The sequence below is a fragment of the Rhagoletis pomonella genome, unplaced genomic scaffold (genome assembly GCF_013731165.1).
Source record: "Rhagoletis pomonella isolate Grant_MI unplaced genomic scaffold, Rhpom_1.0 Rhpom_scaffold_00011, whole genome shotgun sequence".
Classification (NCBI taxonomy): Eukaryota; Metazoa; Arthropoda; class Insecta; order Diptera; family Tephritidae; genus Rhagoletis; species Rhagoletis pomonella.
In genome coordinates, this window is record NW_023458565.1 from 3,564,261 (window position 1) to 3,576,249 (window position 11,989).

The 11,989-nt window shown below is 32.8% G+C and overlaps 2 protein-coding genes across 2 annotated transcripts in view; both read left to right on the forward strand.

Moving 5' to 3' along the window:
- Window positions 1-5,152, forward strand: part of LOC118747078 (transient receptor potential cation channel subfamily A member 1-like) — an 87,196-nt gene extending 82,044 nt beyond the window's left edge. The window contains exons 12-13 of the mRNA XM_036481071.1: window positions 2,005-2,187; window positions 4,427-5,152. Of these exons, the coding sequence (XP_036336964.1) occupies window positions 2,005-2,187; window positions 4,427-4,594 (351 nt within the window). The 3' untranslated portion in view covers window positions 4,595-5,152. The remainder of the gene's footprint in view (window positions 1-2,004; window positions 2,188-4,426) is intronic.
- LOC118747292 (integral membrane protein GPR155-like) overlaps window positions 1-11,989 on the forward strand; it is a 346,226-nt gene that overhangs the window by 162,637 nt on the left and 171,600 nt on the right. The gene's annotated exons all lie outside the window — the stretch shown is intronic.

Genomic DNA, 11,989 nt, shown 5'->3' on the forward strand with positions numbered 1-11,989 from the left:
GGAGGTTTTCGCCCTATGACCACCGAATTTAACTAGCATGAAATGTGGAGGTTGCGGTTTTATCGGAAGTGTCGTCCCGTCCCGCCCGAAAAATGTCTAAAGACCTTGCCATTTTGAAATCAGTACCGTGAGTCGAGATTTCTAGCGCCCATCTGGGATCAGATATCTAAACTTCCCAAAATTGACGAAGATGTGTGTCTTTCCATCTGCCTTTTGGTATACCAATTAGATGAACTGATCAAACTTTGAATGCGTTTTCCCACTAAACTTACATTTTTTTTAAGTAAACAAAAAAATATAATCCAAGAGATTTATGACCTGCTCTCATGGAATCTCTGAGCAAATAACCTTAGCCGTGAGGACATAATCAGACCGATTCTGAACAGAAACTCCCCGGGAGTTTTTCTCTTTTCCCTTTCCTTCTATCACGAATAAAAATTCCCTGAGGATTTTTTAATTTTAAATGGCGGAGTTAAGCTGTCAAAAAAGTGTCAAACATGTCCCAAATTTTCGGGGAAAATGCTACTCCCTGGGAGTTAATAATTAGAGGATTTCTTTCTCCGGAGAAACAAATTCCCGGAGAACAAACTCCCCAGGCGTATTCAGAATTGCGCTCAATAACTCCAAACGCCAACCTGGCACGGCGCTGCATGTTCGGGTTGCATGGCTTTTTCTAATTTTCAAAGGTTGAAATGCCCTTAACTACGTCCTTTTGTCACGAAGGTGAGTGAAAGTAATTTTTTGGCGGCTTTCCTTTACACAGATTTACTAATGTCCATATAGAAGCTATCCAAAAATCCTTAGGCGAGCTTAGAGTCGAGGAGTGTGCCTGCTCATGGTTAGTGACGCAGATGCAGTGCACGGACTTTACCACTTTATTAGTAGATTTACCAACTTTTTAGCTATAATATATTCTCTACCATTTCTACCGGAAAGAAAGCAAAGAGATTAAAATACATATTTTGCCATCGAAAAATTCATGGAATAAACCTGATAATTCATACATATGGGGTCTAAGACTCGCTGAACCCGAATCTGATGTCCATTAACCTCCATAATGCCAGTTTCGAGGTCATTTGAGGATAAATTAGGACCAACAATTTATTCAATAAAAAAATATATTTGTTTTTATTGTCGCTGAATCTGAATATGGGGGTCCCATGATGCCTCAATATCATCTAGGGGTCATGCCAAGGTCATCCCAAGATTAAATTCAGAAGAATTGTATTGAATTTTCAGGTTTATTCAATGAATTTTTCCCTACTTGACCTTTAACTGGCCACGAACTTGACGTGATTTAGGGAGAAGGGACCTCGAATTCGCATTCAGCGTGTCGAATAACATAGGCATATGTATATACATAGGTTTTTGTATGTAATTCTTTGAGCTTCCCTCCTATAACATTAATACAGGGTCCGAATCAGGGCATCCGTGATAGAATTAAATTTTATACGAAATTTCTTTTTAGGCATTCGATAGGAGTTCGCTTTTTCGATTTAAATTGAATAAAAAAAAACAGCTGTCATTTTATTTTATTCGATTCGAATCGGGTTTCATTCGATAATGGATGCCGTATTCGGGTCCAGTTTTATGTATAGGTTTTTTGTTGAATATATTATTACGTGGAATACATTTTTGTTGTTTTATCCCAAGCCGAATTCATATTAGGGGATAGCAGGAGTACAAAAACCAAAAATACACTAAAAAATTTTACGCACAATGCCGGTAAGAATTACAGAATCGCTTTGATATTAAGAACCTCCGAGTCGAAAATCCATCTGCTCTGGTAACACAATCTTTTATGAATTCGCAATGTTTTATCCTAATGAGTAAAAACTATCGGATATTGTTTCTTTTAAAAAATCTACCAACTTCTACCATTTTTTGTAAGTAAAATGTACCAATATTAATTTTTTCGAAAGCCGAGCACTGCGCAGATGTGCAGCAGAGAGAGAGCTCAAGAGAAATACGCGTATAACTGAATTTGAATACAACTAATACCAGAAAAGATTTTGTGCCATTTTATTAAAATACCACTTCATATTTTCCACAGCTTCTTTGGACACAATCGCATTTGAAAGCAACGATGATTTCATAAATAGTGAGCTGGAGCGTCAGCGGCGTAAATTGCGGGATATCACCCGTCTATTGGACCAACAACATCAGCTTTTGCGATTGATAGTACAGGTATGTATAACTTTTAACATATATAAAAAAAAATAGATTTAAAAAAATAGAACGAACCACCACATTTTTCAAGTGTTTAGCGCTTTTCAGACTTGCAGTGCTCTATTCAGCAGTGAGTTTTATAAGCTGAAATCAGTGTTCAAATATCTTTGAACACGAATACATACAGAGACGAACAAAAGTATTGGCACAGTGAATTTTTCGCAATATATACAAAGTTCTTTATTCCAATTTATTTTCGATAATTTTTTATAAAAATACAGTTCGTTCTACACCAGAAAAAATAATAATAAAATCTCTAAACTTTGTGCAAAACTAAGGAAAATTCATTAAATTTGCACAATAATTTGCCACTTTTTAATCAGATTTTTTAGAAAAATTCTAGGTATGCAATTTTATAGCACATTCAAATTTAGTATAACAAAGTGCAAGTTTGAAGTCGCCGGAAAATCGCGTTGATTTTTGGTAATTTTTTTACGCAAGTTCTTCCATACAAATTATATTCTCGACAATTATCTTTTGTATGGAGAAAATGAGCAACACCTTCCCAATATCTCACGAAATATCGATATTAGCGATTTGGTATTTAAAAACTTTTTTGTAGGAAATTGAATGGCCAACCAGTTTGTCAATTTTTCTGTAGATCTTGTTATTTATGAGATAGGGACAAAAAAACGGGAATTTCAGGAAAATATTTTGTTTAGTGACCCGTTCTAACTTGCTGGTGAGAGTTATACCATGTCCCCACCAAAAAGTTAACAATCTCAAATCGAACTTAACCACATCACTAACTATTGCTATTCACACCGCGGTTTATAAAACAGTACAAATGTAGAGAACAGTGTTCGGATGCTTAACACTTGATTCAGTAGTAAATCGCTTCAAAAATCGGAGCAAAAGCAAATTTTCCGTAACAGATTTGCATTTTTTTTCGCTTTCGACATTAAATAAATAAATATAATATAAATAAGAACTCTGTTTGAGCTTTAAGATCGCAAGTTGGAATCCGCTTGGTGGTGGTTAAGACGTTTGTACCATAAAAAATTAATGAAATCCAAAAAAAAATAAAAATTTGCTTTTCAAAAAATTTGATTAAAAAATTACAATGAAAACTCTAGATTAAAAAAAAACACGTTAAAACAAAGAAGAAACAAATTTCCTGCTCGAGAACTCTCAGGAAAGATACGTTAGTGTTTTACTCTGTCGGCCATTGCGACTGTTGGAGCGCCGCGACCAAAATGATTATTCCCTTAGCGGAGAATGAATTGGAAGACTATCCTGTCAACTGGATGCTACTAGTATTTCTAGTTGGTTAGATGCTGAGATTTTTTTTTATGTAAATTTTATTAGAAATGTTAAAATATAGCCGTTAAAAATTTATAATAATTTACCACATTAATTTTTCTCATTTTAACCGACTTCAACAAAAAGGAGGAGGTTGTCTATTCGTCGGAATATTTTTTCATGTACATATGTTACCGCATAACCGATTTCGATAATTCTTTTTTAAAGCAAATGTGGTACCTTAGAGGTGGTCCCATCCTAATTTGGCTTAGATCCGATTATTGGATCATGAAAAAATTAACGGTAATCTTAAAGTTTTACATGAGAATTGAAGTCGGGTTTTTTTGCTAAAAAATTACTTGTTTATTTAAAAATGCAAATCGATAAATTGTTTTAGTGATAATTTCATTTTTGTTTTTTCTACAAAACCTATGTATGTGAACGCTAAGCATACCTAAACCTATTAAAAATAATTATTTTACCATTTTTTTAAGTAAGACTCTTTGTCAAACTAACAAAAGTAAGCTGAAAAGGACGTTCACAGTTGATAAAATTATCGAGGAACAACCAGCAGTTTACCAAAACTAACGAAATGGATGTGAAGACACCCAAAGTTTTAATTTATTGCATACATTTTTTTAATTGGATATTAATTATGAATTCATAGAAAGAAACTTACAACTTGCCTGCTTACACCCATGGCTGAATTGCTGAATATGTTGACAGGGTAGAACTGCAGTAAAAAGTAGTGGCGACATTTTTAAATAGTTTTTTTTTTCTGTAGGAGTAAAACTCCACATCAAACATGTGGCAATATAAAACTTATAGCTGAATAAAGTGCTGAAAGTCCGTAAAGCCTTTTGTAGAATTCTACTTTAAAATTGTTTACTGTATCTACATACATATGTATAACTGTATCTACGATAATTATAATTTTTTATATTACTTATTACAGAAAATGGAAATCAAAACCGAGGCTGACGACGTGGATGAAGGTGTATCACCATACGATCTAAGAGCCGTATCGAATTATGGCAACGGACCAGCAGCTGGGTCACGTTGGACCTCACCACGAATACGCAATCGCCTACGAGCTGCGCTCAGTTTCAATAAAAGTCTATGAATAGATAGATACACTGACTTAATTAGTTGAAGAAAAAATATAAAATAAATATTATGCAAATACTTACAAATGATATTTGCTTTACTTACTCGTACATATGTACATATGTATGTATGTTTGTACATGCATAAATTGTTTTAAGCAGAGACCATAACGGTCATAATAAAAAATTATAAATTAAATGTTAAAATTGGATTTTTATTTTTCCGATCAAATTTAACCGCTTTTGAACAGTCAGCTTATAATAATTCACATAGAACTGAAAATTGTTACGAAAGTTGGAAACACCATTATAAATTAAATGCGAAAAGTCTCCATCGTTCGCTTATTTGCAAAAAAAAAAAAACAAATGTGTTCTAAGTCAAAGGTCAAGGGTTGGTTATCTATAAAAACTGTTATAGCACTTTCGTCTTTAAGAGTTACCATTTCTGAGATATTGCGATTCAAAATTTTAGTAAAAGGTGGGTGTCCACTTATTTATATGTAAATCGTAAATTTTGATGGAAATTATTGTATGTATCTTTGCTTAAGTGCTCATAACTTCTATGTTTATTGTTCAATACAATCTTTCTCTTCTCTTTTTCATTGCATATTCATATTTTGTATTTAAATATTATTTTACAAGCATTTTTAACATCTCTGTTCTCTAATTACTTTATATTCACACCTCTGTCATCAATTTCAATGGTTCTATGTATTTTTGTTGTATGCAATATCACCGTGCGACTGTCAATTTTACACACAAAAAATCAATATATTCACGAAACAAGGGCCCCAAAATAGTGAAACTGCGTTTTTGGTATTTCTCAAAAAAATAAAAAATATTTAAAAAAAATTCAGTGCAATATAAAATAAAAATTTGGGTACCAAATAAAAGCGAAAAATTTTGTAGATTCAATTTTTTGGTGCACATGGGCGAATAGACGTTGATAATGTCCTTTTAAAATTTTATACCTGAATATCCTTGGAAATTTTAAATATTTATTTTGACCAATTTATCTGTTGGTGATTAATATACACACGACCACATCCTCAAATTTCTTTCCTTTCTATGGAAAGGTATGGAAAATAATCATTATATTTTTTAAATTTTAAGCTAAAAAATCTCCAAGTTCTAATCGTCGTAAAACAATATTAACTATACTTACGTATTTGTGTTCGTACGTCCTACTGTAATTTACAATGATTTTTTTATTTTTTGAGTTTAACCAATAAAGATTAAAGATAATAATTAGCATTTGAGTTTTATTTTTTCACTCAAGGGAAATTATTATTTTATGATTTTTATTTTTTCGCTCAAAGATAATATTTATTATTGAGTTTTAATTTTTCACTTAAGAATAAAGATTATTCAAAAAACTCCAACGGACCAGTGTGATTTCCGACGTATCCTTTTCAGAGGTAGCGAGACCCTAATAAAAGGAAATAAGTTCCAAAATTTCCAGGTCAAAATATCTGTTCTTTACGTTTTTACGACTCCTTTATAAATAATCATTATTTTTAAGTGGAAAAATCAAACTTATAAATAGTTATTATCTCAGAGTGAAAAAATAAAAATCACATAATAATTATTTCCGTTGAGAGAAAAAACAAAACTCAATAGTAATTATTATTTTTAAGCGAAAAAATTTAAATCATAAAATAATCATTAAAAGCTTATTTAAATAATTTTACTCGTAATAATTACCGTCCCTGCTTCTAACTTTATTAGCCTGAAAATTTTTAATTAATTGACAAGGTATTATCAACACGTATTCGTCCTTGTGTGCCAAAAAATTTTAATTTTTTTTCAATTTTTTAATCAATCATTTCTCTCAAATTTCCAAATGCTTTTAAAACAAGAGAGAAAAACTAAAGACCCAGTTTTAAAACTTTTTGAATCGCTATATCTCAGAAATGTTAATTCTTATGAACAAAAGTGCCACAAAAGTTTTTCTAGATAATTGCATGATCTACTCTTTTGTATAACCTGATTTTATGATAAGCCTTATGGTTTGGCTGAAAAATACAAAAAACAAACAAATTATGTGACCTTTGACCTTGAATACATTTTCTTGCAGATGTGGGAACGATGGGGACTTTTTACATTTCATTTGTTATAATAATTTCTGTTGATCGCAAAAAATAAAAATAATAAAATATGATAAAATGCTGATTTAATTTTTTTTTATTTAAAATGTTAACCGCCCCTGAAAAAATATAAATGCGAAATAACAATTGCTGTTTATCAAAATTTTTAAAAGCCACAAAATAATGATTAAATTTAACCAAAAAAAAATTTTAATCCAAATTAAACGATTTGTTATCGAAAAAAATAGAAATCAAATTAATATTCAATGGTTATTTTGGGTCCCCGGTTTTAAGATAACTAAATGAACAAACGATTTTAAAAACATTTGCACTAAAGAAGATAAATTGTACTTGTATATCTAATTTCTAGGTTAATTAAACAAAATCTATACATACTTTTAAACCCTCCCAGATGACTTAATTTCCCGGCTTTGTTAAAGTAAATATGTTTGTAGCTAAGCCAACTATACTCTAAAATCGAAGTATATGTAAGTATGAATGCACACTTGCGGCCAGCTGATTAAGTTAATTGACATTTTGACCAGTTTTGTATATTTTTCTTTTGTTTATTTAATCTATTTTTTATTTTTTATAAAAGTCTAGCACATTATATAATTATAAAAATTCAACAAACTTTTCGAGCTACACGCAAAAATTTCAAACTTTTTATTCAGAATTTTTAGAAAAATTTTAGGTATGCAATTTTATAGCGCATTAAATTTTGTTAGGATGAAGTGCAAGTTTTAAAGCATTCTGCACCTAACTCACCTTTACAGCCACTCCGGAAATGGCAGGCTTTGGAGCCAATAGTCCTGTATCGCGCTAATATTCCCGTAAGAAATTTTATGCCCCGTTCCAAGCCAAGGTCACAGCGATCGATATGTTCATATTAGTCCATCAACTCTTGCCAGATATTCTGAAGTTATTCTCAACTTGTGAAAGCAGGGATAATAGTAAAGGTTATGTGTCTGGTCTCAATTACCTAAGCGTAATAGCAGACGTTTTTCTCGCACAATCGTCTACTTCTTCATTCTCCGAAACAACCAGAAAATATTGACTATGGGTTTTTTAGAAGATTCTAGAAGATTTTGGCATTCCTAAATTTATATCGAGTTAATCGTTGCCGACTTGACGGCATTGGATCACGGAGTAAACAATGTACACAATGCTTACCAACCACACTTAGATCTCAGCCTGAAATGCATTCAGTATTTTGTAAGTCTGTTAGTCCATTTGGATCCATCTATGAAGAACTGAGAATGCTATTTTAATTTACTTCTGATGGCGTCCGCTGTTACCAAGTGGTTAGAATTGGTTCGATGCCTAGCCCGAGCAACATCTAAAAATAGAAAACGTTTTTTCTAACAGCGGTCGCCCCGCATCCTGGATTAATAAAATTGTAACCCTCCTCCTATGTATACAAAACCATAATGTGAATGTGAAGTTGGCAAATTTGAGCTATCGCCTTATATTTGTTGCCGCTATATCACTCAGGTGTCCAATCATTCCAATGCCTATGAACCTTAGTCTGCCCTTTCCCAGTGCGGGACATTCGCAAAGTAGGTTCCTTACTGTTTCAGGTTCATTCTCGTTCCTACAGCTCCTACAGAAGTCGCGTGCCTACCCAGAGTGATGTAACCGGTCGGCAGACCCGTAGTCAAAGAAATTTCTCATCTTTTCAGCAAAAGGAGCTCCCTAAGTCTTTTCATATCTTGTTCCGGACACATAGGATTATCCATGTTGCAGGTTTCCAGCTGTTTCCATAATTTTTCCAAATAAGCGGAACGGCAATGGTATTCATTTTAAGCCCTTCCAAAATCTCATTGGGTGGTATACCCAGGCCCATCGCGGAGGGCCTGAGCTTTTTAAGCGGCCTGAAATAACAGAACCCTACCGTGTTTCCGTGTTGCATGTGACAGAATCCAGAGCTTTTTAAGCTGCTTGTTTGTCTGAGAAAATGTAGAGCTTATTGCACCATATTGCTTCTGTCTTAAGCATTCGGCAGTCTCCTGTATGGCCGCAAGCTCTGCGTGAAAGACGCTGCAGTGGTCCGGTAGGCGGAATGACTTTTTGCCCTCCTAATTGTTCCCCGATCCGGCTTTATTGAAGGTCGTCATCGGCAAGCAATTGTCCTTTACCTTCGGCAGACTACATAATCCCTTCCGGAATTGTTGTATGACTGCAGTGTTTTGCTTTCCAGCGGGATAGATTCCGCAGTCTGACAGCTGTTCGAGCTGCATTTGGCTTCTTCATAATCTCTATGGGCAGTATGTTTAGCATCACATTCAATGCTTCCGAGGGCGTTGTGCGTGGTGTCCCACTGATCCATAGCAGGGCCGCCCTCTGCACTTTTTGCAGTGTGCTGGTGGCTGATTTCTTGGCCAAAATAGGGCACCAGACCGCCATATAAAAGTGTTGATCCGACTAGAACAGTATACTATATAAACAATGCACCGTTCTATGGGCATGGCCCATCTACGTGTAACTGCACCTTTACAGGTGTGGCTCCCGTAGCTTTCCGCACGTCCAGTATAATTTCTTATCTAACAAAAGCCCCAGATATTTCGCAGATTCACTGATGGTGAGCTCCCTCTGCGCCATAGTAGATGCCTTTAATCGTGGTGGCCTATACTTTCTAGTAAATATTTAAACTCCGTTTTGCTTAGTTTTACTGGTAGGCCGTTTCCGCTGGCTCACTTTTCCAACCTCCTTAGTTTTCCTTGCATACCATCACAAATGTTTGCGACTTTTGTTCGGCACTGTAGCTTAAAACTACTGTTAATTTTTTAGAATTTTTGTGTTTCGGTTTTCTTCCATATTTAAAATAAATTGTGTTTATTCGTTATATGGAAGCAAATACGTCAAAAAAATAAAAAAAAAAATAACGGTAATTTTTAGCCATTTGAAACTTGCACATAATTATATTACAATTCAATGGGCATACTCTTTTTCCAAGAAATCTAATTAAAATTCATAATTAAATGAATAATATTTCCATAAAAAAAACAACTAAAATTAAATAACGAAATAAATATATTGTTAAAACTTGTCAGTATGTGGTGCAACTATAATTTTTGCCGACCACTGTATTTGGTATATCTACAAGATTTTATTCTTTAAAGAGAGTGGGAATATTGAAATATTATTTCCCTCCAACCTACCCTACAGTGTTACCTATGAAGGCAAAAACAGATGTAGATATATACATAAACACTTAGGTCTCTTTTTATGCGGTACATGCGTTCCTCAGAAAGCCGCATAAAAAAGTTCTTTACTTTCATACAAAAACAGGGGATGCGTTCCAGCATTTTCAAAAACCGTATAAATTCAGATACTCCATGTAAAAAATTCTAAAAAAACCGCATAAAAAATCCAGTGAGGCATTATTGAGCAAAAAAAAACTATTTATTTCTTCACTTCAACACTTATTTTTCCATGTAAAACCGAACATTAATGAAATAAATAAAATTTTATCTGTATTTTAACCAAAAAAAAAAATTAAAATACCACAATAAATACACGAATTATGTAAGAATACATAAAAAAAATTCAGAAAAAAAGGTTTTTTCTTAACAGCGGTCGCCCCTCGGTAGGCAATTTCAAACCTCCGAGTGTATTTCTGCCATGAAAAACAGCTTCTCGTAAAAATACAATCGCCGTTCGGAGTCGGCGTAAAACTGTAGGTCCCTCCGCTTTGTGTGACAACATCAAGGCGCACACCACAAATTGGAGGAGAAGCTCGGCCAAACACTAACATATGTGTAAGCGCCAATCTATTATTATTATGTAAGAATACAAAGACAAATTTTTTTATCAGAAGCATTGTCTTTTACACACTGAAAAAAGTAATAAAAACTCTCAAAAAAGCAAAATCGCTACTGCGAAATAATGGTTTGAAAAACCGCATAAATTCAAATCCGCATAAAAAGAGACCTAAGTGTACATATATTTTTGTTGGTAATATGTACATACTATGTATAGTATATACAATGTATGTTACATACATACATATGTACTTATGTAGGGGTATGAAAATATTGAGAGTAAAAGAATTTTTTACAAATAAATGTATGTAGATACATACATATGTACATATGTTTGCATGTTTATACAAGGCCAAAAAATTCAAGGACAGCAGGTAATGAATTCCGATGCCGAAAGGACGAATATACAAAAACTTGTGTTTCTAGAGTAGAATAAAGAAAAGAAAGAAAATGTTAATATGTAATTTGAAACACAGATAAAACGCACACATGCATACATACATATTTAGGTAAAAACATACTTGAATGCAGGGGCGCACACAGGAATATATTTTAGGGGGGGTTTTATATTTCTGAATATATATCACCGGAAAATACTGAAAATTTGCTTCTGATAATACGCTCTTTAAAATACATTCATGCAAGTTTTATGTACAGTATGTAATAAATAAATAAACGTTTTAAAATCCATAAACTGCACTTTATTTACATAAGATTAAAAGAACTCAAACACTTTTAACCGACTTCAAAAAAAGAGGAGGTTATCAATACGCCGGAATACATAACTTTTGACCACGTGAACCGATTTCAATAATCCTTTTTTTATTGGAAAGATGGTACCTCAAGGGTCGTCCCGTAATTTGGTTTAGAGATCCGATGATTGGATCATGAAGAAATTAAATTTGAAGTCGGTTGTGTTCTTTTCTTAAAAACTACTTGTTTAATAAAAAGTTCTATAAACTCAAGATGCGCTCAACTTTTAAAAGTACCTAATAACAATTTTTAAAAGAGTCAGCAAAAATAAATTTATTGATTCCATAAATTTTTGCACTTTTATGCTCATTTTTTCGATTTCTGGTTTCTGGTTTTCGATAGAGATGGTGAGTTTTCACGATTGCTAAATTTTTTTAATATTTCGAATACCGAAAAAATTAACTTAACTCTCAAGAAAAATGAAAAATTCATAGGGCTGTGCGATTAATTGATTATTCAAAATTTTAATTAATCATAAAGTAAATAACTCAATTATTCGATTAATTGGAAATTATGATTACTCAAATGTTCAGTTACTCGAGTAATCAAGATTTTGATTAACCAAAAACAAAAATATTTGAGTAATTTGCTTTATGATTAATCAACATTATGAATAAAATGAGTAATGAACATTTCAAAGTACTCTTTACATACATACATATAAAGCAGTTGAAGTTCCTTGATACTTTGAAAAAAAACGTTTCCGTTTTCAAAAATAAAAAGGAAATACATACATACATACATATTTTTTTCATATACAGAATATAAAAAAGAAAATAAGCATTTTCCAAAGCAAACTCTTTTAACG